Consider the following 25,796-nt stretch of genomic DNA (forward strand, 5'->3'; position numbering starts at 1 on the left):
TGGGGAGAGGGCCAAGGGCCTCAGCCCCCCCCCCCCCCAAACTCAGCCCCCCCCCCCCCAATATCCTCATCCAGTCCAGCAACAACCACCAGACTGCTGTCGAAAGTGCTCTGGGCTCCCTAGCTGGGTGGTGGGGGTGGTGGGTTGAGGGCCTCAGCCATGCCCCTGCCCTGTGTCTGCATTCAGCCCAGCAACATCCAACAGGCTGCAGTGGGGAAGCACCCAGGCTCTCAAGCTGGGGTAGGGGGCTGAGGACCTCAGCCCCATCCCCTCAATGTCCACATCCAGCCCAGTGACGACCACCAGGCCACTGCTGGAAGCACCCCGGGCTCCTGTGCTGTGGGGGCACCGACGGCCTCAGCCACAACTCCCCAACATCTGCATCCAGTCAAGTGATGACCACTGAGCTACTGCCAGAATCATCCCAGGGTCCCGAGCCAGGGTGGTGGGGGACCAAGGACCTCAGCCACACCCCTGGACTTCCACACCCAGCCCAGTGACAACTACCAAGCCACTGCTGGAAGTGTCCAAGGCTCCCAGGGTGGGGGGCACCGAGGGTCTCAGCCATGCACCTCCAAAGTCTGCATCTAGCCCAGCCATGACTGAGTCGGGCTGGAAGCCCCCTGGGCTCCCCTGCTGGAATGAAGGGGCTACCATGGGCCTTGACCACGTCCCCCCTTCTTCCTCCTCTCACCCTATCCCCTTCCCTTTTCTCCTCCACCTGTCCCCGAACTGCTCAACAACATCTTAGAATGTAACTGTAATAATAATAATTAATTAATTAATCAATTGAAAAAATCTCTATATTACATATAATACCTAATAAAAGGTAAATGCTAGGTAATTAGTTGTTATACTGTATTGTTTGGGGGATAATGACAAGGGAAAAAAGGCTGTACATGTTCATTACATACACTATTTTTTTTTTTCCCAAATATTTTCAATCTGCAGTTGGTTGACTCCGTGGGTAGGGAACCCATGGATGCAGAAGGCTAACTGTACCCTACAGTAAAAGTTTTGTTAAGCGAATAAGAAATCAAATTTTGTAGTACTCAAACAAGAATCTATTTACATCTACAAACTTGTACATAATCATACCTATACTTGTCTGTGCTTTTAGTCAAATAATGGAAAGTAGGCCATGAAGAAAAGAACTCCCCAAAGAGGCAAGCGCTTCAAACTCTGGACCGATCCCCTTCTCCAGTCTCTTCCTTTTCCTTTCCTTTTTCTCTTCCTTTCCATTCTCTTTCTTTCTGCTATGTGGCAGCAGATAAGATCTCAAGTGCTCACTGTATAAAACTGGTATAATGCTGTCTTATCTACCTAAAGCACACCCCTTTCGGCTCAAGGTCCCATTTAGTCTTAAATTCTATAATGCTATAGTGTTTAACAACACTGCGTGCTGCAAGAGCTAGTTCATGTACTTGAAGACAAAATCTAAATTCCTTTAAATGTTTTAATCTGCCCTTCATACTACCTAACAACTCAGATTTATCTTTTCTCCAACTATCTTGGATGAGTCTAGTCTTATTCTAATAAGAAAAAAGAATCTCACAAAATCAAATCATTAAAAGAAACGATTAGTATCTACACACTGCATTAGAGCTTTCACAGGACTTAAAGCATCAATAAATGAGACTTTCAAAAAGTAAGCATGCCCAAACTTTAACACCCAAGTGAAGAAGTAAATCCAACTCGTCATCTCGTGAAGAGAAGCATTCATCCCATTGACATTCTTGCAAACCGGTCTCAGAACCAGTTTCTGTCTTTCTCCCCCTTTGACCCAGACTAGTAATTATCCATCTTGTTAATCATATTGGATTTCATCCACCTTGTCAATCAGACTGGATTCCAAATGATTTCAGAGAATTTTTCAAAAAATCAAATTCATCCTCATGAGTTAGGTTTACTAAAAATAAAGAGCTACAGTCTTTGGGGACCTTCTCTAAAAGAAGCTCCCAAATGTTTGAAGCAATGACAATATTATCTAAATAATTGTATGGTTTCCCTGGTGGCTGCTTTGAGGAATCTAAAACTGATTTAAAAAACATAAACAAATGGTGAACTGTGGAAACACTTTGTAGTCTATTTTACACTCTGCTGATTTGCACAGCGACTTCTAAGAGCCTCGATGTTATTTCCTTTCTGACAGGCAAGGCACGTGAGCACACACAGGTCAAGGATTTTGTTGACCGAGGTCACTGCAAGTCAGTGGAGCAGGGAGATGTGATTCCAAACCCTACCTCCTAGGGTATAGCTTATGTCCCTGCATTTGTACATTAGCTGATCAGACACATTTTTCCCCTCCTGTTTCAGAAATAGCATAGTATTCTGGCTTTCCTGTGATGTTTTCTTTTTCCTTCCCTGGCATGGCCTTTAAAGAATTCCTCCGTTCCAAAAACCTGAAATTTTGCTTCTAGATGTGCTGGCAGGGTCATCATCAGGGACTTCCAAAGACCGCAGAGTAACCAAAATAATATGGAAGAAACTGTGTTTCAATTGAGCCCACATGGTACTTGGACCCAGCCTTCACTTACAGAGTATGAACGATGAATAATTTTAAAATAACACACACTAAAACTTACAGGTATTATTCCTGTCCCTTTAGATTTCCTACACAGTGTTCAACAAGCTGAAAAGGGTGGGAGATCTTTCCAAATGTGTTCTCTCCCCATGCAATCCCATGGCCTTCCGACTCACTGCAGACTGCTGTGAGGCCGAGGAACTAAATGTCTGGTCCTACACATGACATACATTCCTGCCTATGCAATTCAAACAACTGTCAGCGCTTTTAACATCTGCCAAGTCCAAGTGCTATTTGCAGGACTGTGATGCTGAGAGCCTGGGCATCTGCTTAGTCTGAGACTGTGATCCCAGTAAGGAGCTCTTGCTGCAGACGCCTGTTGACCCCAAGGCCTGGCCCCAGGCCAACAGGACATGTGCTTGCCAGGCCACCCGGGGAAAGGTCTGCTCCTCTTGCCACAGCACACACTTTTTCAGCAGGGAATTCTGGCCTGAGAACCCTGCTTGATTAGAACAAGTTCTTCAGGCTCATAGAAACCAGGGCTGGGTCAAATATAGGACAGGCAAACCATATGCCCCTAAGAGTAAATAAGGTGGTTTCTCTCTGTCTTTAATTTCTCCTCATTTCAGAGAGTTGCAGGCACCCCACAGACCTCAGATTGGGTTGAATAGCATTGATTAGTACATGTATCAGATCCTAGTCTTGGTTAGTTTGCAGGTTGAAAGAGTGAACTAATATGTCTTTTAAATGGAGCAAAGGGGAATGATACTTCTATTGCTATCATTAGGTAAATCTGGAGGACCTCTAGTGGCTGAAATTTCCAAGCTACAAGGTAAGAACCCAGAGATTGTTGGGGAGACACCCCAGGCTGGGTGGAGTACAGAGGGGTGATGGAAGGGCATGCAGCGGGCACAGGGACTCTAGCTGGACCCTCAAAGGCAGAATTCTGCAGGCTGGTGAGTGGTGTGGGGAGGATTCTTCAACATTTCAAAGTTCCACTAAGTTCTTACACTCTATCAGTTTCCCAGAGTGAAAGAATGGTTCTTTTTTTCCTTTTTCATAGTATTCTCGCCCAGATACAAAAGCTCAGCGATTGTGGAAATAAGATTTCTACAGGCCTGATGTACTTTTTAGCAGGTATCAAAGGTTTTACCCCCAAATAATATAAAAATTATTTGATTTGCAATGCTTTTCAAAGAAGTTCCCAAACAGGGACAATTTAAACACAAATCATTTAGACAGTTATGAAATGGTGGTTTTATTAATCCAGCAGAAAAAGTAGATTGCATCCTAAATTTTTTGCTGGTTATGGTTCAAACTTGACATTCTAAGTGTCAGAAAAGATGAAAAAAGTAAAAAAACTTTTAAATATGTTTCCTTGAGCATCAAACATATTCTAAAAAAGGAGTACATCGAGGATTTCCTCTAATTTCTTAGTTTCTACACTTTTTATCTACAAAATGAGGATAATCTTGCCTCCTAAGGTCTGTCTTCAGCACTAAATGAGATATCACACACAAGATGCAAAGGCTGTATATGACACTTGGTAACACTCTGTATAAAAAAACTTGATATAGTTAGGTCCCGAAGAGACAGACTGATGCTACAAGGTTTATGAAGACAGAATTACATTACTTAGGGCACAGCTACGTAGAAGAAATGCGAAGGAAACCCGTAAATTCCAGGCTCTATATTTTAGAATTTGAAATTTGAAAGTGAAAGTGTAATTTGAAACAAGACACATAAAAAACACGTGAATTGAGAAAATAGGAGGAGGATGAAATCCAGCACTGCTGTCTAGGTAGATTTATGTCCTCCTACATTCACCTACTCAGAACAAGCATGATTAGCTGCTAAAACTAATGTGAAGACGCTGCAGTTTCACTACATGTGCAGGGGGGAGAGATGCAGGCCAGCCCCTGGGGGTCCACTCTGCTCGCTATGTGGCCCCAGAAGTTATAGGAATTAAATCCCTCCTTTAGTAAAATGAAGCATCAGAAGTAGTTATAATGAGATTTAAAAGTCTTATAATTTTATATGTCACCTCAAGAAAGCAAAGTAAAGCCCAAATCAATATATATATATAACATTCTTACTTTAAATGAGTCAAGCTTCATTATTTCATTTTAACAAAAGGGAGGGATGAGAGCCCCATTTAGGGAATAGCTATCACAGGTGGATTGTCAAAATATGTTGTTTTGTTATTTTCAGCAAAGTATGAATAAAAAGTACCATTAAAGTAAGGGGGAAAAAATCACTGGCAACATATTTTGTATTAGCCTACCTTATTTCAAACATAGCTGCTAAATAAAGTATCCCTCAGCCTTTTAAAAACTTAATCTTAACAATTAAACTGAATAGCTGAATATTAGGAAGCATTCCTTCCTGTCATGATTCGAAATTGGCCGGGGTCAGGATCCTCTGAGACTTTGATAACTTAAGGCTCCTGCTAGCCAGCAGGTGCAGGGCCCACACATTCAATGCTGAATACACTTCCAGGCAGTTCACAGAAACCTCACAGCCATCCTCGAACTCTTCAGATGTCTACAAAGCCCCCATTAAGAAGCTGCACCTTTATAGTACCTCACAGCTTTAAAAATGAGAACTTTATACAGTAGTATTAAAACGGTTTTCAGAAAGATACAGATCAACTAAAATTTACTGAAAATAGGCAAGTAAATCAAGAATTATCACACAGTAGATAGACACAGAACTTCATCCAAAGTACTAAGTCCCAACAGAAAGAATATTCTCAAAGATGGGATGTCTCCTTTAAAAGACTTTGAAAGAAGCGGGTATAATATCAGTATCTCCCAGTGGAAATTTACCCCAGGAATATTTTCTGATGTATAAGACATCAGAACTTGTTTGTATGTGATATTTATCATTCATTTCCTTAAATCCGATCTCTTTCCTCCTCACCTAACCAGTTATCGATACTTGGATCTCTGGGATCAAACCCTCTCTGGGCCCAGGTTTTGTGCAGGAGGACTTCATGCCCAAATAGGCCAAACTGTGTTCCCTGACTCCAGACATCACTCTTCATATTTAACTTTCCTTCAGCAACTTCTCCTATGTCTCCTTGGCCTAGCAGGCATAATTTATTGTGAATTTTAAGTAAAGGTGAAAAGTAAATAAGAATTAACAATCTTATTAATTTTTTAGTTAAGAAAGGCTCCATCCATGTGATATTTTATGAATAATGTTCAAAAAGCTTGGCTTGAAAAACAGAAGAATTTTTAGTGTAGTTTGATATCCACTGTACAGTCCTGGGCAGTTTGAAATGCACCTAGAAAAATAAAAGCGGCCAGTGCTTGACAGGAGAGGAGGAGGTGAGAAGGGAGGGTCCAGGTTAGCAGAACTACAGCAACAGATGCAGGAAATTGTTCTGCTGATTATAGCGGGAAGCTGAAGTGATCTTTCTTCACCTAGTTTTCCTATTCCTCCTGCATCCTGCTGCTTCATTCAGCTGCGGCCAAAGGCTAACAAGGAAAATACAGCTCCCAAATAATGTTCCTCTTATTCTCTGTATCTGTCCCATTTACATATGTTCCCTCGGTCCTACATCATTCTTTTGAATGGAACGAGGTTACAGTGTTATTTGATACTCAAATATAATCCTTCATAATTATTACCTGATACAAAATTTCTAGATACAGCTTAGAAAAGTCATCCATTTTACTTCCTGTAAACAAAACTTAGATTCTAATCCCAGAGATGTATATCCTATATGCAGATTTATCTTCATCCGTCTACATAAATTCTACACATTCACAAGCGGTTTGTGTGTTCAGGTTGAATAGTGTGTGTCTGAAAGGCAAAGAGCCAGATCTCAGCTCCCATCCCTAGACAGTCAAAGAACCGAATACAGAACAGAAATTGGGACAATTGAAGCAAACAAATGAAGCAAGCGAAAGTCGGTTTGTTTGTTTCTTCATCTGAGTCTGGAAGTGACACCCACTCAGCGTGAGCACACCAGGCGCTGGGACAAACGGGGTTTACTCTCTAATACCTTGACTTCCCAGAATTGTTCTAGTATAAAATGCCTGCATGCAGTTGAATTTGTGATTTCTTCTCTGCCCATCACCCAGATCTTTTTCTAAAAGCAAGTTGTAAGCTCCTCCCCAGCAGAATTTCTTTTCAATCATTAAATTTTATTACCTTTCTTTAATTGACATGGTTTTGCCGGTTGAGTCAAGGGTGCCCTCCCCCACTGGCGTCTTGATCTCTCCAGCAGCAAACATTGCACAGGGAGTCTTATAGTGCCTCTCCTGCAGTTGTTCTGAAGAGTCTTGTTGCTTCCAGGACACTGGGGTTGTGGTCTGAGCAACAGGTTTTCCAGCATCTGTCTCTGTCTGCTCAGAGGTGGGCTCCCCAAACTCTGCTGCCAGGAAGGAAAGAAGAGACATCAGCCCTTACTCCTCCAGGCACACATTCTTCCAGCTCTTCACCCCGACAGTGCAGCACTTGGAGTTCAAACCGTGGGCACATGGTGGTTACCCAATCCACTCGGACTTATGCAAATCTGTAGCATGCTACACTCTGTGAGAAAACCAGTGGATTCCCCCCCACAGCAAAATGCTTTGTGACAATCACTCCTTGTGCTAGACACAGGATGTTAGCTTTAACTATACACTACAGAATGTTTCCACTTCTCCAAAATAATACTCTAGCATTTCAAATGTGCTACATTCACAAACCAAAACCCCTATTATAACTTAAACAGTATCATTTTATATAAATGTAGAAAGAGGATCAAAGTCCCAGGCAGTGTAGTTTGCTTGTCTGCAAATCAGGAGGGTAGAAATAGTCTGGAAATCCAGAAACTGGGTTCAAGTCCTTATTCCCTCAGCTTTTCCAGCCCTGGACCTTGTCAGTCATCAACTTATAAAAGGAGCAGGCAGAGCTAAGCAGCTCAGAAGGCTGCTATGTAAGTTCATGTGACCAATGTCGTCAGAAACCTTACTAAGATGTGCAAAAGGGCTTCCGGTGTTTTTATTGCTGACAAATAGATAAATCCACTAAAAATGTCAGATTCAAGGGGAAGAAAAGTCTGGGGGAAGAGTATGATTCCCACTGACCTTTTAATCAATAATAGTTGTAGACTGTCTTTATAATTAAGTTAAAAGCACACACCAACACATGCAACAAATCAAGCAGAAACTAAAAGCGCAGATGGTTTCTAAAGCTTTAGGAGCAGGAGTAATTTACCTCTTAGTGAAAACTTCCTTCCCACGTCCACCTTCTCTTCAAAGGGCTGCCTGTCCTTCAGATCCGGGCTCCCTTGCACACTGCTTTTAGCAGTGGAAAATTCCTTCGGTTCATCACCAAGATGGGCCATGGGAGGATTAGCTAGTTCCAGGCTTCCTTTCCTTGGCACAGCATATTCAGTTTCCTTATGGCTGTCTCCTTCCCTGACCCTGTTCAGGATCGGGTAGGACAGTTCTGCTTCCTCAAAGGACCCATACTTCTTAACACCCCTGTCTCCACCTGTCAAAGCTCTCTTGCTTTCTGTCTCTCCAAATTCTCTCAACATTCCTTTGCTCCCACCACCCTCTACCAAAGGCTGCCAGGCTTGTGATTTCAGAATGCTTCTAACTGGAGAGTCTGAATTTTCTATTGAAGAAATAAACTTATAGTCAGTGGCACTTGTATTGTCATCAAGAGATGGCTTTGTCCGAAGATCCCCTGCATACATTGGAGCCACTGTTGATGCCACGGTGGATACACATGTGTTAACCGCAGGTGAGAAAGGAATGATTTTCCCACTTTGCACCTGAGGGGAGACATAGTTAATAAGTAAAAAGCTGATTGAAAATATTCCCTATCTAAATTCTGGTTTATGTATGGACAAAGACTGAAATACTATATTAGGTGCAGTTTCACTGCTTATCTTAGAAGAAAACCATTCGTGGACATAGTTATATAACATATCTCATTAAACAAAATTCTCTGGGTAAAAAGCAGGTTATGCATACTATTTTTTCTCTCCAGTATGGACTCAGTCCAGATGATTTCAGCAAGCAAATTATGAAAACAAGAAAAGAGAAACATACTTGGCATGGTTATCTTTCTTAGGAATGAAGCTATTACCAAATCACCTATAGATAACATAGTCTACTGGTAGATCACCTTCATAGATTACTCTTACCTACGAGTAATGCTGTGCTGCTATATTTTAAGAACACAGGCACAAGCTGGAATTAAATTATAGCGTACCCACCTGTTCCACCTCTCCAAGTGTGACTGGCTGAGTCTGATAGCGAGCATTCATTCTCCTTTGTCTTATGTCTATTCTGTTTCGGGTAGAAATAGCTTTTGAGACTGGCTGGGACAATTTGTTAAACAAGGCCAACTTCTCTGCTAAGCTCAAAGTGGAGGAATCAGGTTCTCCTGGTTCAGCAGAATCTTTGCCCTCATTTGTCTGGTCTTTGGCTGAAGCCTTTTGGTGAGCAGATGCCTGTAATCTGAAAGGAATAAAAAGTCAGTAACACAGATGCAAGCAAACAAAAGCCCTCTGCTAATTTTATATATTAACTTTCTTCAAAGCGTCATTTAATCTTGCAAAGGGCTTATTTTTCCCTATGTAAATTTCAGACAGGGGCAGGCAGTCTTTTAGCTATTGAACAAGACAGGGAAGAGCCGAGGTATGGGACACTGGCATTAACAATTCTACGAAGAGCAGATTATTAGCTCTGAAATACTTGCTAAAAATGCATTTTATATTTAAGGAACTCAAGCTGGTTTGGATATACCTTATCTTAGAAAGAGAAGTCATATTATTAGTGTTATAATAAATAAGGCTAACAGGAGTGCCAAGGCATTACCTATGGCATATTTAGACATTATCTAAAGATGTGGTTCAAAAGATGGTATTTTCATTTTAAATAATTATGAAACAATATAGTCATCTCTGAACAACATAATCTACAAACCCTACTCAGGGTTTTAATTTTTACTTGCTAAACACAAATGGTTTAATAGTAAAAGTTCTTTCACACCAGCGTAGAATTTTCTCTCACAGGTTTCTATCAATCTAAAAGGTACTTAAATCTGTAATTCCCAGAAACTTGAAAAGTGAAGAAAATTTCAGGCGATTATAAATCCTTCCAACTTCCAGCAAGAAGAGATGGAAGGTTTCCAATTTACATGGTCCCTGTGAATCTCAAAATGTTTACATGGCAGTATCCCTTCTGCCACTGGCAAATCCAATTCTCCGATCTGGTAAGAAGTATATTCTTCCTTGACTCTAATCGCCAGTTCACAAGCTGTCCCGGACCAGAGGGCAGGCTCTGTGTTCCAGGTGTACAACGCGGATGGTGATAAAGGTAACCTGAGCCTCAGAGGCCTTCTTGAGTCCAGTGCAGCAAACGGAGGGCAAGGACAACCCAATTCCCCGAAGAGATCCCTGCTTTTGGGTGACGCCAGCTTTACTCCTGCACTGCCACTTTCTTTTAATCTTACTTTCAGCCTTTGTGTTTTGGCCAATAACAAAGGGGAGACTTATATGGTTTAAGGACCTAATTTTAAAACACCACAATTTAAAACATAATAGTAAAACATCTACATTCAGACATAAATTGTTATCTTCCCAATCCCCAAATATAAAAGCATTATCTTCCTATAAATTAGAAACAGGGAGCATTGTTTTTTAACATGTGTTTGTGTCTACCTGTGTTTAAAAAAGCCAGGTCTTATTAGAATTTCAACATTCAAGTTAATGCCCCAGTTTTCAATGAATCTTTATTAAGTGCTAGTACTTTAGATGAAGAATGAAATTTTTTAGGGATGGCCATTATTATGAAAAACAAACAAATGGATGAGTGAGTTAGTGTGGTCCTAGTTCCAACACATCATGTAAGGAGATAGACTAAATGTTTTCGCATGCAGGCCCACATAAAATTATCAATACCTTGCCTTATGACAAAACAAAATGCCACAGATTCCCAGAACAACTCACTGCACTGACTTGTTTGTCAGACAAATGAAAGGCATTCAAGACTTTAAGATGCACCTGCTGCCTGGCACCTTTGCACGGGGTGCCGCATGCAGCTATTTCTGTCCGGTACCTGGCAGGCTGCACAGTGCTCCTAGCTACAGTGGGACTAGGAAGTCTTGCCATTACAGGGTGGGTGACCCCAGAACGCGAAGCCGGGGTAGGTTCACTTTAAAAGCAATTGCCAAAGAAGGAACATTCATAAGGAGAGAGAAGAAAAGAAGCATTAAGGAAAGCATACTTTTAAATTCAGAAACGTTAAATCAAATATCTTAATGAAATCATTTGCTAATTACTTTGGAACAAAAAAAAATCACAAAAGAACTAGAAAAACAATTACAAACTTAAGAAATGAGAGAGAGAGGCTACCCAAAGCAAGTAGAATATGAATAGGTATTTAGAGCTTGGAAAGGACTTACTGTCTTTAGAATAAATGTCCCAGCTCAAAAACATAATTTAGAAAAAGCTAATATTAACTATCAGTAGATCATGTTGAAAAAAAAAAAATTCATGTTTTTTCTGTTCTTAGAACACCGTTCTCAATTTATTGTTAAAAAGAATGAGTATCCTCATATAATCTATAAGCACATCAAAGTTGATTTATTGAGTCTTAATAGGTGATAATTTTTCCTTATATTTACTGTTTGCTTTCTTATTTTATACCAACCACTCAAATATATATATACATATATATATATATTTTAAAATTTTTTATTTTTTAAACAAACTGATTTTCTAAAAAAGTTCTAATAAGTGCAAGAATGTATGCAGGTACTTTAAAAAGTTCGTGGAAAAACAGAATTAAATAATAACACAAATCTTTCCATGAACTTTTTAAAGACCCCTTGTACTTGTACACAAATACACTAAGAAACTGAGGACCAGCTGGGGAAGAAAGTGAAGGCAGCTGATCTAACTGCAGGTTCACTGAAGTGGCTTCGACACAGAGGCCTCTTGGGATGTCAATGCCCTGAATGAGATGAACTTCATTTTTTTCCCCCCCAACAAAGGCATGTGTCTGTCCACGGGAGGCACAGAAACAATAGAAACAAACAAACAAACAAAAAAACCTAATACAAATTTTCATTTGAATGATAATTTTCAATTATCGCTGAATGAATGACTCTGGGAAATTACTTCTGAACATACTGAAACCTATTGCTCAAAACAGACTTCCTGTGGTTTAGAAAGTCATCAAAGTGCCAATTAATTTTTAAGTGTTCGGTGATTATTTAAAAACAAAACAAACCATTTTCTTTTAGAGATATGTACTAAAATATTTATAGATGAAATGATGTCTTGGGTTTGCTTGAAAATAGTGCAGGAGGAAAGGGAAAGACCGAGGCTGGCCAGGCGTTGACAACTGCTGAAGCTGGGTGTTCATACATTAACCCATCTACTTGCATGTTTCACATATGCCACTGTAAAAAAGATTGAAAAATATATAGACACAGAAAAAATAAATTAAACAAAATTCCTCTTGTGTTTTTCTAGGAGATAGAATAAGTAGCACATCCCATGACAAAGTTTAGAGAGAGAGCAGTAAACAAAATCCCTGCATATCAACTACCAACTTCTCTGTGGCTTCTGGCTAAGCCATCTTCCTACCACGTGTTTTTGTTTAAAAAAAAAGATTTAAAGAGTTTTAAAGACATTATAGCCAAGGCGGAGATGTCACGCTGGGGACTCACGTGGCAGCAATGACTACTTCCTCGGTGGTGATGGGCTGCGTGTGGGATCTGTCCTGCAGTCGGCGTAGCCTCTGCTCCACGGCTGTGTTTCTTGAGCGTCGCTTTGGAACATTTTGTTCATCAAATGATTTCTCCATTTCCTAAGATTGGAAACATTGCAGAGTCCTTATAAATTCAAGACAAGAAATTGGGGCAGCAACATGCCTCTACTCTGTTTTCCTACAGGAGGGGACACTGATGAGACTTGGGTACCAATATCACAAGTGTGCATTCGTGCTGTGTCAGAACCAGTAAAAGGATGGGACAAGAATAACAGGTGGCCTTAGAATGGCCAAAGGTGCACTAAGCAGGATGGAGCCTGGGAGTCCCCCTCTGCAGGAACTATGATTTCTCATCACGCCTTACCCTGAACAGCAGCCTCTTGGCAGCAACACTCAGCTTGGCTCGTTCATCTACATTTTCTTCATCTGTAAAAAGCCACAAGATAAAAACTGAACATCATTAGCAAACATAAGTAAAGTCCCCGGAAAGTTTGCCAAGACTGACCCAGAAATCCTCCGAATACAAGAACAGGTGTATTAAAATAAAAACTGGCAGTACTTTCCTCTTGGAGGGAGCCCATTCTTTGTGCTCAGTGAAAAGGTACTATTTTCCATTGCCATTCAAACCAAACCAAACCAAACTCTGTCCAGACAGTGATCACTACTATAATATTTGACTACTTGAGATTTAAGAATAGATTTTTTTTTCCTTTTTTTTTTTTTTGTCTTTTTTCGTGACCAGTAACGGGATCGCAACCCTTGGTGTCGCGCCCGCACCGTGCTCAACCAGTGAGCGGACCGGTCTCTATATGGGATCCGAACCCTCGGCGGGAGCGCCGCTGCGCTCCCAAGCGCCGCACTCTACCGAGTGCGCCACTGGGCCGGCCCAAGAATAAATTTTTATGGAAGAAATTTCTCTTCTTTTTAAATAGCAGCAGCACCAGAAAAACCTGCTTCTTTGGTTTGAGTCAGTTGTTTTTATAGTGTTCACTCTGTGATTCTCTAACTCTCTCAAAAATAAGAAAAGCTCACGAGAAAATTTCAACTAGATTTTATAATATTCTCAGAAAGAAAACCTGCAGAGAAGAAACTGATATGCTTCATAAACTTATTCTCTCAAAAAGCCAAAAATCTTATGATTTAAATCTAATCTAGATGAGATAATAAAGAAGAAAAAGGAAAGCAGATACTTGCCCTCAACAGATGGCATTTCTGAATTTGAAGTACACCTAGGAAAGACATTAGCAAATAATAATAAAAAGTTAGCTGGTGGGAGTAGAAGACCTAAATAAAACATCATATTAAAAGTAAAAGTGAAAATGCAATTAAACTCTCTTAAAGAATATGATCCTGGTGGCAATTCTTGTTGTGGATGAATACACATGTACAGTTGTCAACTGACACTGTGGAGCACATGTGTACACAAGCCCAGCCAAGTGCACACCTTGTGGGACAAATCTACGATCAAGTACAATTCATTACTTGACTGATGATAAACTTTTAGACAAGCCTTATCATTTCTATGCGATACTAGCATATGACAATTTAATATAACACTCAAAATAACAAGTAGGCAAGCATTTATAAAATGAATATAAAATTCCTGAGTTATTTTCACTGTAATATCTAATTAATACGCCATTTGGATTCTAATTTAATAAGAGCATAAAAAATTTAAAACATTAAATGAAGAAAAATTTTTCTTACTTCTGAATGCAGTTTAAAATTGTGTATTGTGATAATACTGTAAAGGTCAACATTCTTTAAAAATGCATTTAAATAAGCCAAATAGATATCCATTACAGATTACATGGAAGAATTATGGAATTGCCAACACCCTACACAAACAGCATCTGGACCATCAGTGTGGTAAAAATCCTGTATTATTGCTTTTACGTTCCTAGACTATGGAACTACATACGCACATGCCTACCTATCCGATTCCTTTCGTTCTGCTGAGGTTATAGGTTGAGTTCTAAATCTCTCAGAAGTTTTTCTACTTTCACCAGGAGTAAAATATCGTCTTGGTTTCCGGGACCCTCTCTCCCGTTCCACACTGGTAGGCAAGCCAACTCCTTCGGTTGACCTCTGAACCCGTGATTGGCTTTTAGAATCATAGGGCAGAGAGTATACAGAAGGGAAACGGGGAGACAGAGAAAGAGAATAAAGCAGAGGTTTACGCATCTCAGTGAGTCAATGCACAGACACCGCTCAGTCCCTTTGCATGCCTCTACCATGCACGGAAGGAGGTGGAACATTCCAGTGACCCAATCCTCCAGCTCCCCATTAGTAGGCGGAAGCAGAATGGTAGTGTTTGAGCCATTTCCTGTATAGTCTGCCCTGCACACACTTGTGAGCTAAGCTAATATGATTCAATGCAGGACACAACACAAGTCGAGAAGTGAATAATTCTGCCAAGGACGTGCAAGTGACACATCAGGAGGACGTTGGAAACATCACCTACAGTTCAGGTTTCGTGCTGGCCCTGGCAGACTCCAGAAATGCATTTCGGAGTTGGGCGACAGAGACCTTTGTGTCCAGCATGCCAATTTCTGCAGAGGGCCCTTCAGCCTTGGAACTCTGCTGCTCCAGCTCTCGCTTGGAAATTGGCTCCCTGTATTTCAAGGCCTGAAGCTGAGGGGGACCCGTGTAATCAGACAACGAGCGGGTGAGAACCTTGTGTTTCTTCGCAGATGCTTCTTTTTTGTGACTGGTCAATTGGGCATCTTGGGAAACGGGCTCCCTCTGAACATACAAAACCGTTTTGCTCCTGCCCATTCTCTCAGTGGGCTGGTGCTGAGCTTGAGGTGGGTGTGACGTACTTTCTGGTTCCTTCTGATGTTCTAAGGTGATTGTGCTCACAGCAGGCTTACCCAAGTCCTCACTTCCAGAGGGGTCTTCGTGGCTTCTGGAGAACCCATCATCCTCCAAAGTCAAAACCGTTTTCTCACTTTTCTCGAGAGCATCAGTGAAGAGCACATCTCCTGCTTCTGATTCACAAATATGCAGAACTGGGGTGTCCCTTCTCTCACCTTCTTGAACCTTCAAGGTGGGAGGCTGTATGACATTCTGGGTGGCTTCTCCCACCCAGCTGTACTCAGACACATTTTCTGGGGTTTCTGTGGCCACCAGCTTGGCAGTGTGACCGGGATCTGCTGGCTGGACATAGCCACGGATCGGCTGTCGTGCAGAGCTGGCTGCTTTCCCCGTGACCCTATCAAAGGCCGAGTTTTCTGACTGAAAGGACAGGTAATGGACGGACACTGGCTGATGTCTCCTCTGAGTTAAGGACTCGGAGGCGAGTTCAGGGCTGCTGCGAGCACTCTCCTCTTTCACCAATTTTTCTCTAACTTTAACTCTTTAAGAAAGAAAAAGGATTTAAGTTGCAAAGTGCAGTAACCGCTTAACGGGAAGAAAGCATGCATGGATCACAGATTACCAGTGAATGGAAATCCACCCAAAGAGAGAACAACTTGTGAAAAAGCATTTTGGTGTTCAATGTCAGAAACCCACTACTTGCCAGATGAATGATTTTGAGTTAAGTTGCCAAATTTACATATGTATGCCAGTGTGATACAAAACTAACCCTACCCCCTGTAAAGTTGAGAGTGGTCAGATGCTACCCTGGGACCAAATCAATACCCAGAAGCCACAGAAAAACTCATTAATATATACCACCAGTATGCATTAGGGCACACTGATACTGGTGCCTTGGATCAGTAAGCTTTCTGGTGTACAGGCCCAGTATAAAGACTGAAGAGGAGTTTCCAAGCATACATACACCTATTGACCAAATGTTGTGATTTCACTGTCTCCTGGAAATGTAAGAGCATTTGTGATTATTTATGCTTTTTATTGAGCTCAAGATACAACAATAAATCACCCCTTTTGAAGCACCCAACTAAACATTCACAAGCTTTTTCATGCAATGCAGACTATATTCATTCATTCATAAGACACGTGACCAGTATGGACAAACCACTGTAGCACCAAACAATGTTAGAGAAAAGATATTTGTTGAAAGAATTAATGAAGGGAACTACCCCCTCCCATTTCTATTATGCACTTGGCTAAAACCTAATTTAAAAAGAGATTACCCTAGATGTTTGTAGAATTATTTAAATATCTGAGAGAAAAAGTGAAATCCATTTCAAATGCTACAGACCTTTTTCCATTACTGCAGAAGCGAAGTAGCCAAGAGCTCTGGCTATGGGGTCCTAAGGGACCTCTGTTCAAACCCTGGCTCAGCCAGCTCTAGCTGTGTGGTCTTGGGCAACTTACCTGCCGTCCTTAATTCTCAGTTGTTTTATCTTTTAAATGGAAATAATAGTGACTTAACGTAATGTGATGTTTGCAAAACCCATGGCTTAGTGCTTAGCAAAGAGTAAACATTTAATAGTGTTATCTAGCTCTTATTTTTACTTTTTGGAATACCATATATTGAGAAAAGAGAAACTGTTCGAACTGTTTGAGAGTGGATTACTGATTGGGGTAATCTTTAAAAAGTAAAGAATGCTTTTGGAGCGGGAAAAGTGATTTCATGGGGAAATGTAGAAACTTTACGTGCTTAAGATTAGTCAGCAAAATTAATTGTTTATGACATATACTTTATGTAAAAGAATAGTTTCTGTAATGACAAGTATACACTGCTAAATTTGATATAAGCTTCTGTTATGTTTTTAAATATAAGATGCTTTATTTGATTATCATTATGATTATCAACATTACATATACCTTATTAAAGAAAAATCAGCTACAGATAAAATGTAGTTACTATGAACAATTCAGGGGAAAAAAGCATTCCGAGTTGTTATCATTCCAGAGACTAGCCAGTGTTGGAGGTTTTATATTTATAACTTTTGTTAATCAAAAGAAGACTGAAATGTAGTCCAAGTTCTCTTGTGGAATGTGTGCGTCTAATCAGAGACAATCTAAATGTTGTCCTCAGCTGAGAACAAAGTGACTGTTAGAAACTCAACATGTGGGTGCTTTGTCTTTCCAATGACTTATTCATTCTTACTTCTTCTCCCTCTTCCTGCCCCCAATCTTAAAAATGAAATGACAGGGGTTTTTGTCTCCTTTCAAAACCACATGCCCTAAATTTAACTGTTGAAAATTAACTACTGGTTTAGAGTGGAGGAGACATGAAAACAAGGAAGCTGCAAGTGTCGCGCGTAGGGGGCTACTGGCAAGACGGGCCACGGCCAGTTAGTCTCACTCAAGAGGTGAGCAATCAAGAGCGTGGTTAGGTGCTTGCTACTGCCCCCAACTGGCCGATTCTACACACATTGGTGAGAAAGGGGAAAACCAGCAGGTGTAGTAAAAGGATTATTATCAGAAGGAGGGAAAAAAGAGGAAGAAGGAGAAATATTATTAGCACAGATCAGGGCAATTGGAGGAGAAAAGCAAATGATTAGAAAGTCACTTCCTGCGGACCCTTTTTGGACACATGACTTTCAAATGCACCTGCCATTAACAAGAGGGCAAGAGAAGGGTTAGCATTAGCTAATGTGCAGAAGAGCAAGACAAGTGAGAAGGGGAAGAAGCATTCACTACACATAAGCCACAGAGTTTCCACTTGAGATATACCTGGAAGGCCAGTTGATAAGCGAAGGTGTGTCCCCTTCGGAATCTTTCTGGAGAAACCACTCATGTTTGAGTTTCCCTGTACTACCATGCACAAAAAACAAAACTTCAGATCATTCCTATTAAAATGTTAATTAAAATATACACGGCTTTATTGCAATCTAAAATCTACAGGATGATTGTTGTCAAGAATAATCCTGGCTTTTGAAAACGTATATGCACATTTGCCATAGGGTTTATATTCACTTCGTGGAAATTCCAAGACATTGGCTCACTACTAAAAACAAAAGATGGAAATAAATATACCTAAGTATTTTTCAAGTAATTTTAAATTATTAGAATGGAGTCTGTTATAGTCACACTGTGACCACAAAAACCAGACAATTCTCTTACAAGAAGCTGGACTAAAAATCTAAGGCAACTTAACTTCCATAAGTTGGTAAATAGCCAAGTATAAAAATAGTCTCCATGCAAAGCAATATCCATCGAATAAAGGAAATGAATAAAAAGAAATAAAAATAAATTCAATGAGATCTTTAGTTGCTAATATATATTTTCCTTTTATATTTATCACTGAATAATGCCCTAACACAACAGTTACAAGTATTAATTCAAGTCTGCTCAACAGATGCTTATCGAGCTTCTGTTAAGTGAGGAAGATGAATCAGGCATCATACCAGCCATTAAAAACTTTATATCATTGTAGGCAAGATAATATGTGATTTACGCATTCATTTCTCAACACACAATTGAATAGAATACAAAGGAGAATATGACAAAGTATTTATGCCAGGCTGAAGATGTTTTAGAGAAAAATCACAGATAAGGAAAACCTTGTGGTAACAATGTAAAGCAAGTCACAGGAAGAATATTCAATCTACTGACCTGTATCCTCTTACAGCGTAGAGAGAAAAATCAGAAATTCTAAAGGCTAGTACCAGCTGAAAACCTTATGAACCTATCTGCAAGAGTTCTTCAGTACCAGGCTGGAAACACGTTTTGGCTTAAAACAATTTCCAAAAGAGTAGAATGAGAATTATAATTAAATTAATTTTCTAAAATCATTTTAGTTTGAGTTTTGATTCAAGCTGACAGGCAAGAACCTGCACACTACTGTACATCTTGCTGTAACCACTGAAATCTGTCATATTCCGGGCTTGGACTTAATCTGTTTCTCCAACAAAATCCTTCCGTCTTTCTACACCCAAAACTATCACCCCACCTCTCAATCCCCAGCATTACAGCAATTCTGCCTGTAGGAAATGCAAAATTAAGATTTACTCAAAGCCATTTTATTTCCAACTATAAAGAGTCCAATTTCTCAACATTTATTTGAACACAGCTGCATACTATCTGCAGCTAAAAAAGGAGGCAATAGAACTTAGCACAGTATGTGGGGAGAAAAGGAGCAGCTAACCCCTGCTTTTGAAAATGGTATCACTTAATACAACTAATATTCCTACCTCACAGAGTCATTTAAGGCTCAAATGGTTTTCGTATAATAGAGTGCTTTGTAAACTATGAAGTACTATACAACTTCTTGAATATGACCTTCACTGACAAGAATAAAATTTGGTCAGCATCACCGTTAAAAATTATCAGGGGCTTTTTAAGAATGTTGGGTCAGCATTTATCAAATGAAAATCCTACTCAGACACGGGGGGACTTGCTGGGCTCCAGTTCTTCATGAAAACCAAGATATGGAACGAGCCAAAAAACTTACAACTACTACCCAGGTAGTGAATAGTCAAAGTTTGACATTTCATATATAATAAATACAAATGTATGTAACAAAAACTAAACAAAAGTATATGAAGGCATCACGCCCAGAACATGGCAAACCCTTCAAAATGCCAGTCTCCTCCTCTTCTCCCTTCTTCACAGACAACATGTGTTTGAATGTTTATGAGTTACTATTTTCATGTTTTAAAGAGACGATAGATAGACTCAGTTCAGGAATCATGTGATTTTAAGAATGGGTCCAGCTTCACCAGAAAGGCTTGAGTTTAGTAAATTTAAAGCAGGAGTCATTTAGAACAGTATTTCTCCCAGTAAGGCTTTCAGTGAGGTGATGAGGTTGGCTGAGGCATGTATCTGGGTGAAGTTTTCTGCCATCAACAGAAAAGAGAGGGGAAGAGGGAGGTGCTAAATTTAATCAAGCACTTACGTGCACAGGCTGTCCTGGCCACTACACATCTCCTGTCTTGCAGAGTGCAGTCACTTCCTCAGTGGTGCCAGCGGCGTGTGATGCCAGCAACTGCCCCCTTCACCTGCCTCCTACCCCTTCCTCGTCCCTCTGTGTTGGTTCCTCCTCACCAGCTCCACCAGAGAGTGCCCCAGGGCTCCCTTGACATTTCCACTTAGGTATCGAATAGATATGTTACATGTAACACATCCAAAAAATGAATTCTTTGTTGCCCTCCAAACAAGACTGGCACTGTCCCTATTACGTCCCTATTTTCGTAAATGGCAAATCCCTGCTTGGAGTTGCTCTGGCCAAAAAATGGAGACTCACCTTTGACTCCTGTTTCTTTCATACCCCACATCTAAGGCACTGGCAAATTCTCCTGGCTGCCTTCAGAATATAACCTCTTTTCATTGCCTCTGGCACTCTCCTTCTAGCTTGAGCCACCATGTCTCTCCCCTACAATACTGAGACAGCCTCCTGGTTATCCTACCTGTTCCTGCCCTGGCGCACCTGAAGCCTATTTTCAGTTTAGCAGCCAGAGTAATGCTTTGAAACTGGAAGGCAAACTGGTCATTCCTCTTTTTGAAACCCTCATAAGGCTCCACATATCATTCATAGTAAAACTCAAAGCCCTGGCGATGGCTCCAGGCCCTCCCTCATCCACACATCTCACCAACCCCACTCCTGTCACCCTCCCCGCTGGAACATCTTTCTCTCTTCACTAGGACACATGAGCTTCTTGAGAGAAGAGACTTTGTCCACTGTTGTATCATGTGGCAAATAGCAGGTCTCAAATATTTGTGGAATTGATGAATGGTTGAAGAATATTCTCCACAACAACTCTATAAGGTACTCTTACCCTTGTTTTATAGATGGAGAAAGTGAGGTGCAGAAAGAGGTATACTAACTGTGCAAGATCACCCAGCTGGTAAGAAAAGAATGGGGCTCGGACCCAGCGCTATGTGACCTCCACGCCTACATTTTCTACTCCTCCAGAACCCAAAGCTTCTGCATTCTGGAAAAAGACTGCCTCCTTGGCTTGAATGGGTATAGTGTGGTTGACATGCCAGTGTTCATGTGCTCCAAGGCTAGGCAAGGAAAACACCAAGGACTTCCTGGTCACACCCAAAACCCTGACCAGACTTTGCTCTCTTCCTCTAGTGCCTGTTTCACCTCCAAGCAGAGTCATCCAATGACCTACAAACCCTGCCAAAACCCAATTACCTTCTTCCTTTGTTGCTCCAACATACAATATAAAATCAAAAGATTCAGGCAGTGGAAGGTTTTGGACTGAATCTCACACCTTGGAGTACAGCCTGATTTCAATGCTGAGGGGTGCCCAGACAGCATTGCTTTGGAGAAGCAGTATAATAGCAAGTGAGTTTTTAAAAATAAGAACAAAATAGAGATCACATCTGAACAGTGGAAATTATTTTTCTCTTCATTTTTTAAAAATCTTGCATGGATGCTGTTATTTTATGAAGTGTCTTTTAATGTTAGACTTACCTACTTTTGATGACTAATTAAGGTTTGGTTAAAAAATTAACAGTGAGAAAAGATATGCTTTGTCCAACAGAAAGAGTTGAACATATGATACCGGCAGACAGCTAAGGTAGATCCTTGCAGAGTCAAGAATCAGTGTTGGTGGACAGAGGCACAAGAGGGGATGAAAACGTTTTATATCTTGACTGGGGTAATGGTTAAACATTTACCAAAACTCATCAACCTGCATCCTTAAAATCTGTGCATTTGATGTAAATTATACCTCAATTTAAAAATATGTCATCATTGGATTATAGAGTGAGAACTTCTTGAGTAATGAAAAGGGAGAAATGCAGAGTTTTCTTGGGGCGAAAGCAGCATAAACAAGTGAAATATAAATTTCTTCCATTCTCTGTCTGTGCTCATCTCAGTGCTGAATGCCTGAACACAGTAAGCTCAGCTGAGGAAGGAGGATGGCAGAAGGTATGTGCAGACAGACAGAAGTATCAGGAAAGTGCTGGAATCTGAGGAAGGTGCTACATGAAGGCATCCTACGCGGATCAAGTTTCTGGTTGCCAATTGTATTTGGATTCCCATGTCTCCTGCTTGGATTCAAACCACCACTCCTAGAATAAGGTAATCCAGGGACTTGGCAGCTCTAGTCATGAACGAGCCTAGAATTGGCCTTTCAGGGCAGGGGATGGAATTTACAAGGCCCCAAAAGCAGTCAATGATTTTTTGCTCACTTATCACAATTCCTTACTTATGGTTTAATAATATTTATCAGAACACTGACTCAAGACCATATACAAGAATTCCAACCTCAGACAAAGTAGAAAGAGCCTTATAGTATAAACAAGTGCTATTCACAGTGTGTTAGGCTGACTGGTGTCACTGGTCCATGATTAGATAAAAAGTTTGCACCGGAAAGGAAATTAACATCACTAAGACGGCTGTTTAGTTCAGCTGCTATTTTCTTCACAGCATGACTTTCTAGATGAAGGGAACAATCCATGATTTACATTCAGGTTTAACTCTCTTATAGGTAGTGGACTAGTAAACAGTTTACAGGTTGGCTCTTTCAAATAGCACTGCTATAGTTTGGTGGCACTTTAAGAAAACATAGAGCATTCAAAAATGATTGTTGAGTCACTTGGCACGTGCTAGATGTGGGCACTAGCAGGGAAGGAGATATAAAAATGACTAAGATGAGTTACCTACCCTTCCCTTAAAGACTCTACTAAAGAAGTGCTAGCACTGAAATCATCCTTACCAATTTTACAGGTTAGCATAACACCAAATTCACGGTACTGTGTTTGGGGGAATCCTGATAAAATTGCTAAAATCCTCTTCTGGGTAAGACAGGCTTATTCTAGGGTGTTCGGTATTTGAATATCCTTCTTCCTAAGACATGAGGTGCAGGTGAAGCTGCACTTGTGGGATATCTCATTTGGTTCCTGATCTGTTTCTCATCTTTTCCCTTCTGGCAGAATCATCCTTAACCAGAAGCCAGACTGATCACATTAAGGCTCCCTGTGCCAAGCCCAGCTTCAGCTCTCTAACTTCTCTGGAAAAACGACAATCTGATAATGAAAAGAACAGACTGGTTTGAGAGTCCAAACATCAGAGAATGTGTAAGGGACTCCAAAAATGATTCTAGCTTCTACTGAGACGGAGAGAAGTTTATAAAAACCCGGAAAGGTCAAGAAAGCAGAGCAGAGGGGAAGGTGGACTCTCCTCTGGACGTGTTCTCACTTGCCAATGGCCCCATTGGAACGACACAACCAGATGTAATCTGACCACTGCAGAGCACAGGTGGACCAATGCCTACTTGTGCCACTGACAGTTCACTTTCATTAGTGTACCCCAAGATTCCACTAATCACTTTGGCAGACATGTAAAGAACTTGCTGTCAACTAAAACCCCTAGGTCTGTTTTATCCATGAACTGCTCTGAAATCAGGTTTCCCCAATCTTGAACTTATGCACTGATTTTTTTCCCTCTAAATTCAGGACTTTATTAAATTTCATCTTGTTAAGTTTCCAACCATTGTTCCAGGTATGTGCTCCCTTGTGTGCTCCTGTTCTCTCTTCTCCTCCTCTCCCCACCCACTGATCTCTCTTCCCCCTCCATGCCTCTCTCCCCTTTCTTTTTCTTTCTGTCATCAAATTTTTTTTACAATCACTCCTCCAGAAATCTGATCGCCCAATCATCAATATCTCCCAAATGATCTAATGAAATGCTCAATAGGACCAGGGTAATGACAAAGTCCAACCTGGAACCAGAGACTCATTATCAGGCCTAGGTAACTGCAACCACCACTGAATTGGCCTCCCAGATTGAAATCGATTATCCCTCAGACCAGAGAGATATTTCCAAAATACATAATCAATCATCCTTGCTTTGAAATCCTGCAGACACTTCCCATTGTCTACAGGCAAAGGCCACATGCCTTGTCCTGTCATCCGAGATGCTCTGTAACTGGTTCCCACCTGGCCCTCTAGTTTTATCCCATCCTCCTCCTCCCAGGTCTACACAGGACATCTGTGCCTTTCTGCCTGGACCAGGCTCCCCTCCATGTCTGGCAGACCCACCACATCCTTAAGGACTTGGTTCAACTATCGCTTGTCCAAAGGGGAAGAATTAATACCCCACCCTTGCTAAGCTATGGCACCCAACATTGGCCTCTAAAACCATACTTTCCCCATTGTGGTGTGGTTATGTTCTATACTTAAAAAAAAAAAAAAAGCCCATCTAGGAGCACAGTGTCTGGCACACAGAAAGCATAATTCAGTTTTCTTGAATGGTTAGCTAAACTACCTCAGAGCTGAAATTAACCCACAGATCCGCAATGATTAGGTGTAAGTAGATGGAAGGAAGCCTAATGAGCTTGAAGCATCCTAGACTCTTAAGTTTCCATTTTGTTTATGAGGACAGGCTTTTTAAGAATCTTGTGCAAATCCACATAAACTGTTTCTATAATGCCCCAATCTTACTTCCTAAAACCTCTAACCTTCAAGGGCAAAAACAGCAAACTCTTTCCACTATGATGAAAATCAGAACTGACATCAATAAAGAGCAGAGTGTAATGGAAAGAATTCTCGTGGATTCAGAGAATTTGAGTGGATGGATGGATGATGGTCTCAGTTTTATCAACTTAGCTTGTATATGATCTCAATCAAGTTACTTTTTAAATTTTTAGTGCTTTTTCCCCCACATATAAAGTGGATTTTTAAATTAAATAATCTTCAGGGTTACTTCTGATTCTAAGAGTCTAAAGTTCTTTATTTATGCCAGTGCTATTTTTCATCATAGTGGAAAAGAGTTTGCTGTTTTTGTCCTTTGAAGGTTAGTGATTTTAGGGAAAAAGATCAGGGGCATTCTAGAAATAGTTTGTGTGGATTTATACAGGTACTTAAAAAGCCTTATCCTCATAAACAAACAGAGCATCTGTTTTGTGAGGTCTTGGGATGAGCCAACTCCCCATAGGGCAGAGGTTACCTCCACTGGGAGAGGATCGTGGGTTTACTATATGGGTCAGTACAAGGAAGTGGTGGCTTCAGGTGTAACAGAACATTTTTTGATGTAACAACTGGCCAGCAGAGAATTATATTACCAGGAAATAACAACTCATCCTAAGTTTTCATGAAGGCCAGGAGTTGCTCTTGGTTTGTAATTCCTAGCTATATAATGATATACTTTAACTCCTAATGATATACTTAAACTCCTAAACATTAACAGACTAAAAAGTGCTTCTTGCTACCAGAGAGAAGTTAAATACAGCACAGTAAAATTAGTTTCACCACGAGGGTGTCCAGCTCTAATTATATAACAGCTTCTAATTATAAAACATCATTATCCAGTTTAAAAAGAATGGTTATTAACTTTTGCATCTCATTAAAATTAACAGTTAATTTGCTAAAAGTTGCTACTTTGGAAAAACTGCCGACGATTGTTTTGTATATATGCACAGGTGTAACATGTACAAGGGCACATGATAACAGGCAAATTCTGCATTTAAAATCTGGCACACATTTGGATTTTTAGCTAGTATGCGTTGTAGCTAGTATTTTGGGAGACATACTTATATTTATTTAATTCAATGAACAGGAATTGCCACTTGCCAGGGAGAAAAGGATACGATAAAAAAAAAAAAAAAAAAGGAATGGGTTAGCCATCTATGCCTGAACAGCCGAGAGCTGGTAGAATGAGGTGGGCAGCACGGATGGTGGGGGGTACAGGGACTAGAAGGTGGAAACGATCCCATTCCAGTAATAGGACAAACTGT

The 25,796-nt window shown here is 40.6% G+C and overlaps 1 protein-coding gene across 2 annotated transcripts in view; it reads right to left on the reverse strand.

Annotated features, from left to right (window-relative positions):
- The window catches only part of SVIL (supervillin), an 84,773-nt gene that overhangs the window by 55,239 nt on the left and 3,738 nt on the right, over positions 1-25,796 (reverse strand). Inside the window, exons 2-10 of one of the 2 annotated variants that reach the window (XM_008588562.1) lie at positions 17,842-17,922; positions 14,717-15,610; positions 14,186-14,356; positions 13,447-13,481; positions 12,617-12,678; positions 12,212-12,351; positions 8,748-8,991; positions 7,736-8,300; positions 6,686-6,908 (exon numbers count right to left, since the gene is read on the reverse strand). In XM_008588562.1, the coding sequence (XP_008586784.1) occupies positions 6,686-6,908; positions 7,736-8,300; positions 8,748-8,991; positions 12,212-12,351; positions 12,617-12,678; positions 13,447-13,481; positions 14,186-14,356; positions 14,717-15,610; positions 17,842-17,922 (2,415 nt within the window). The remainder of the gene's footprint in view (positions 1-6,685; positions 6,909-7,735; positions 8,301-8,747; positions 8,992-12,211; positions 12,352-12,616; positions 12,679-13,446; positions 13,482-14,185; positions 14,357-14,716; positions 15,611-17,841; positions 17,923-25,796) is intronic. The other variant, XM_008588563.1, reaches the window with a different exon arrangement.

Source organism: Galeopterus variegatus, unplaced genomic scaffold, assembly GCF_000696425.1.
Source record: "Galeopterus variegatus unplaced genomic scaffold, G_variegatus-3.0.2 Scaffold4896, whole genome shotgun sequence".
In the NCBI taxonomy this organism is placed as follows: Eukaryota; Metazoa; Chordata; class Mammalia; order Dermoptera; family Cynocephalidae; genus Galeopterus; species Galeopterus variegatus.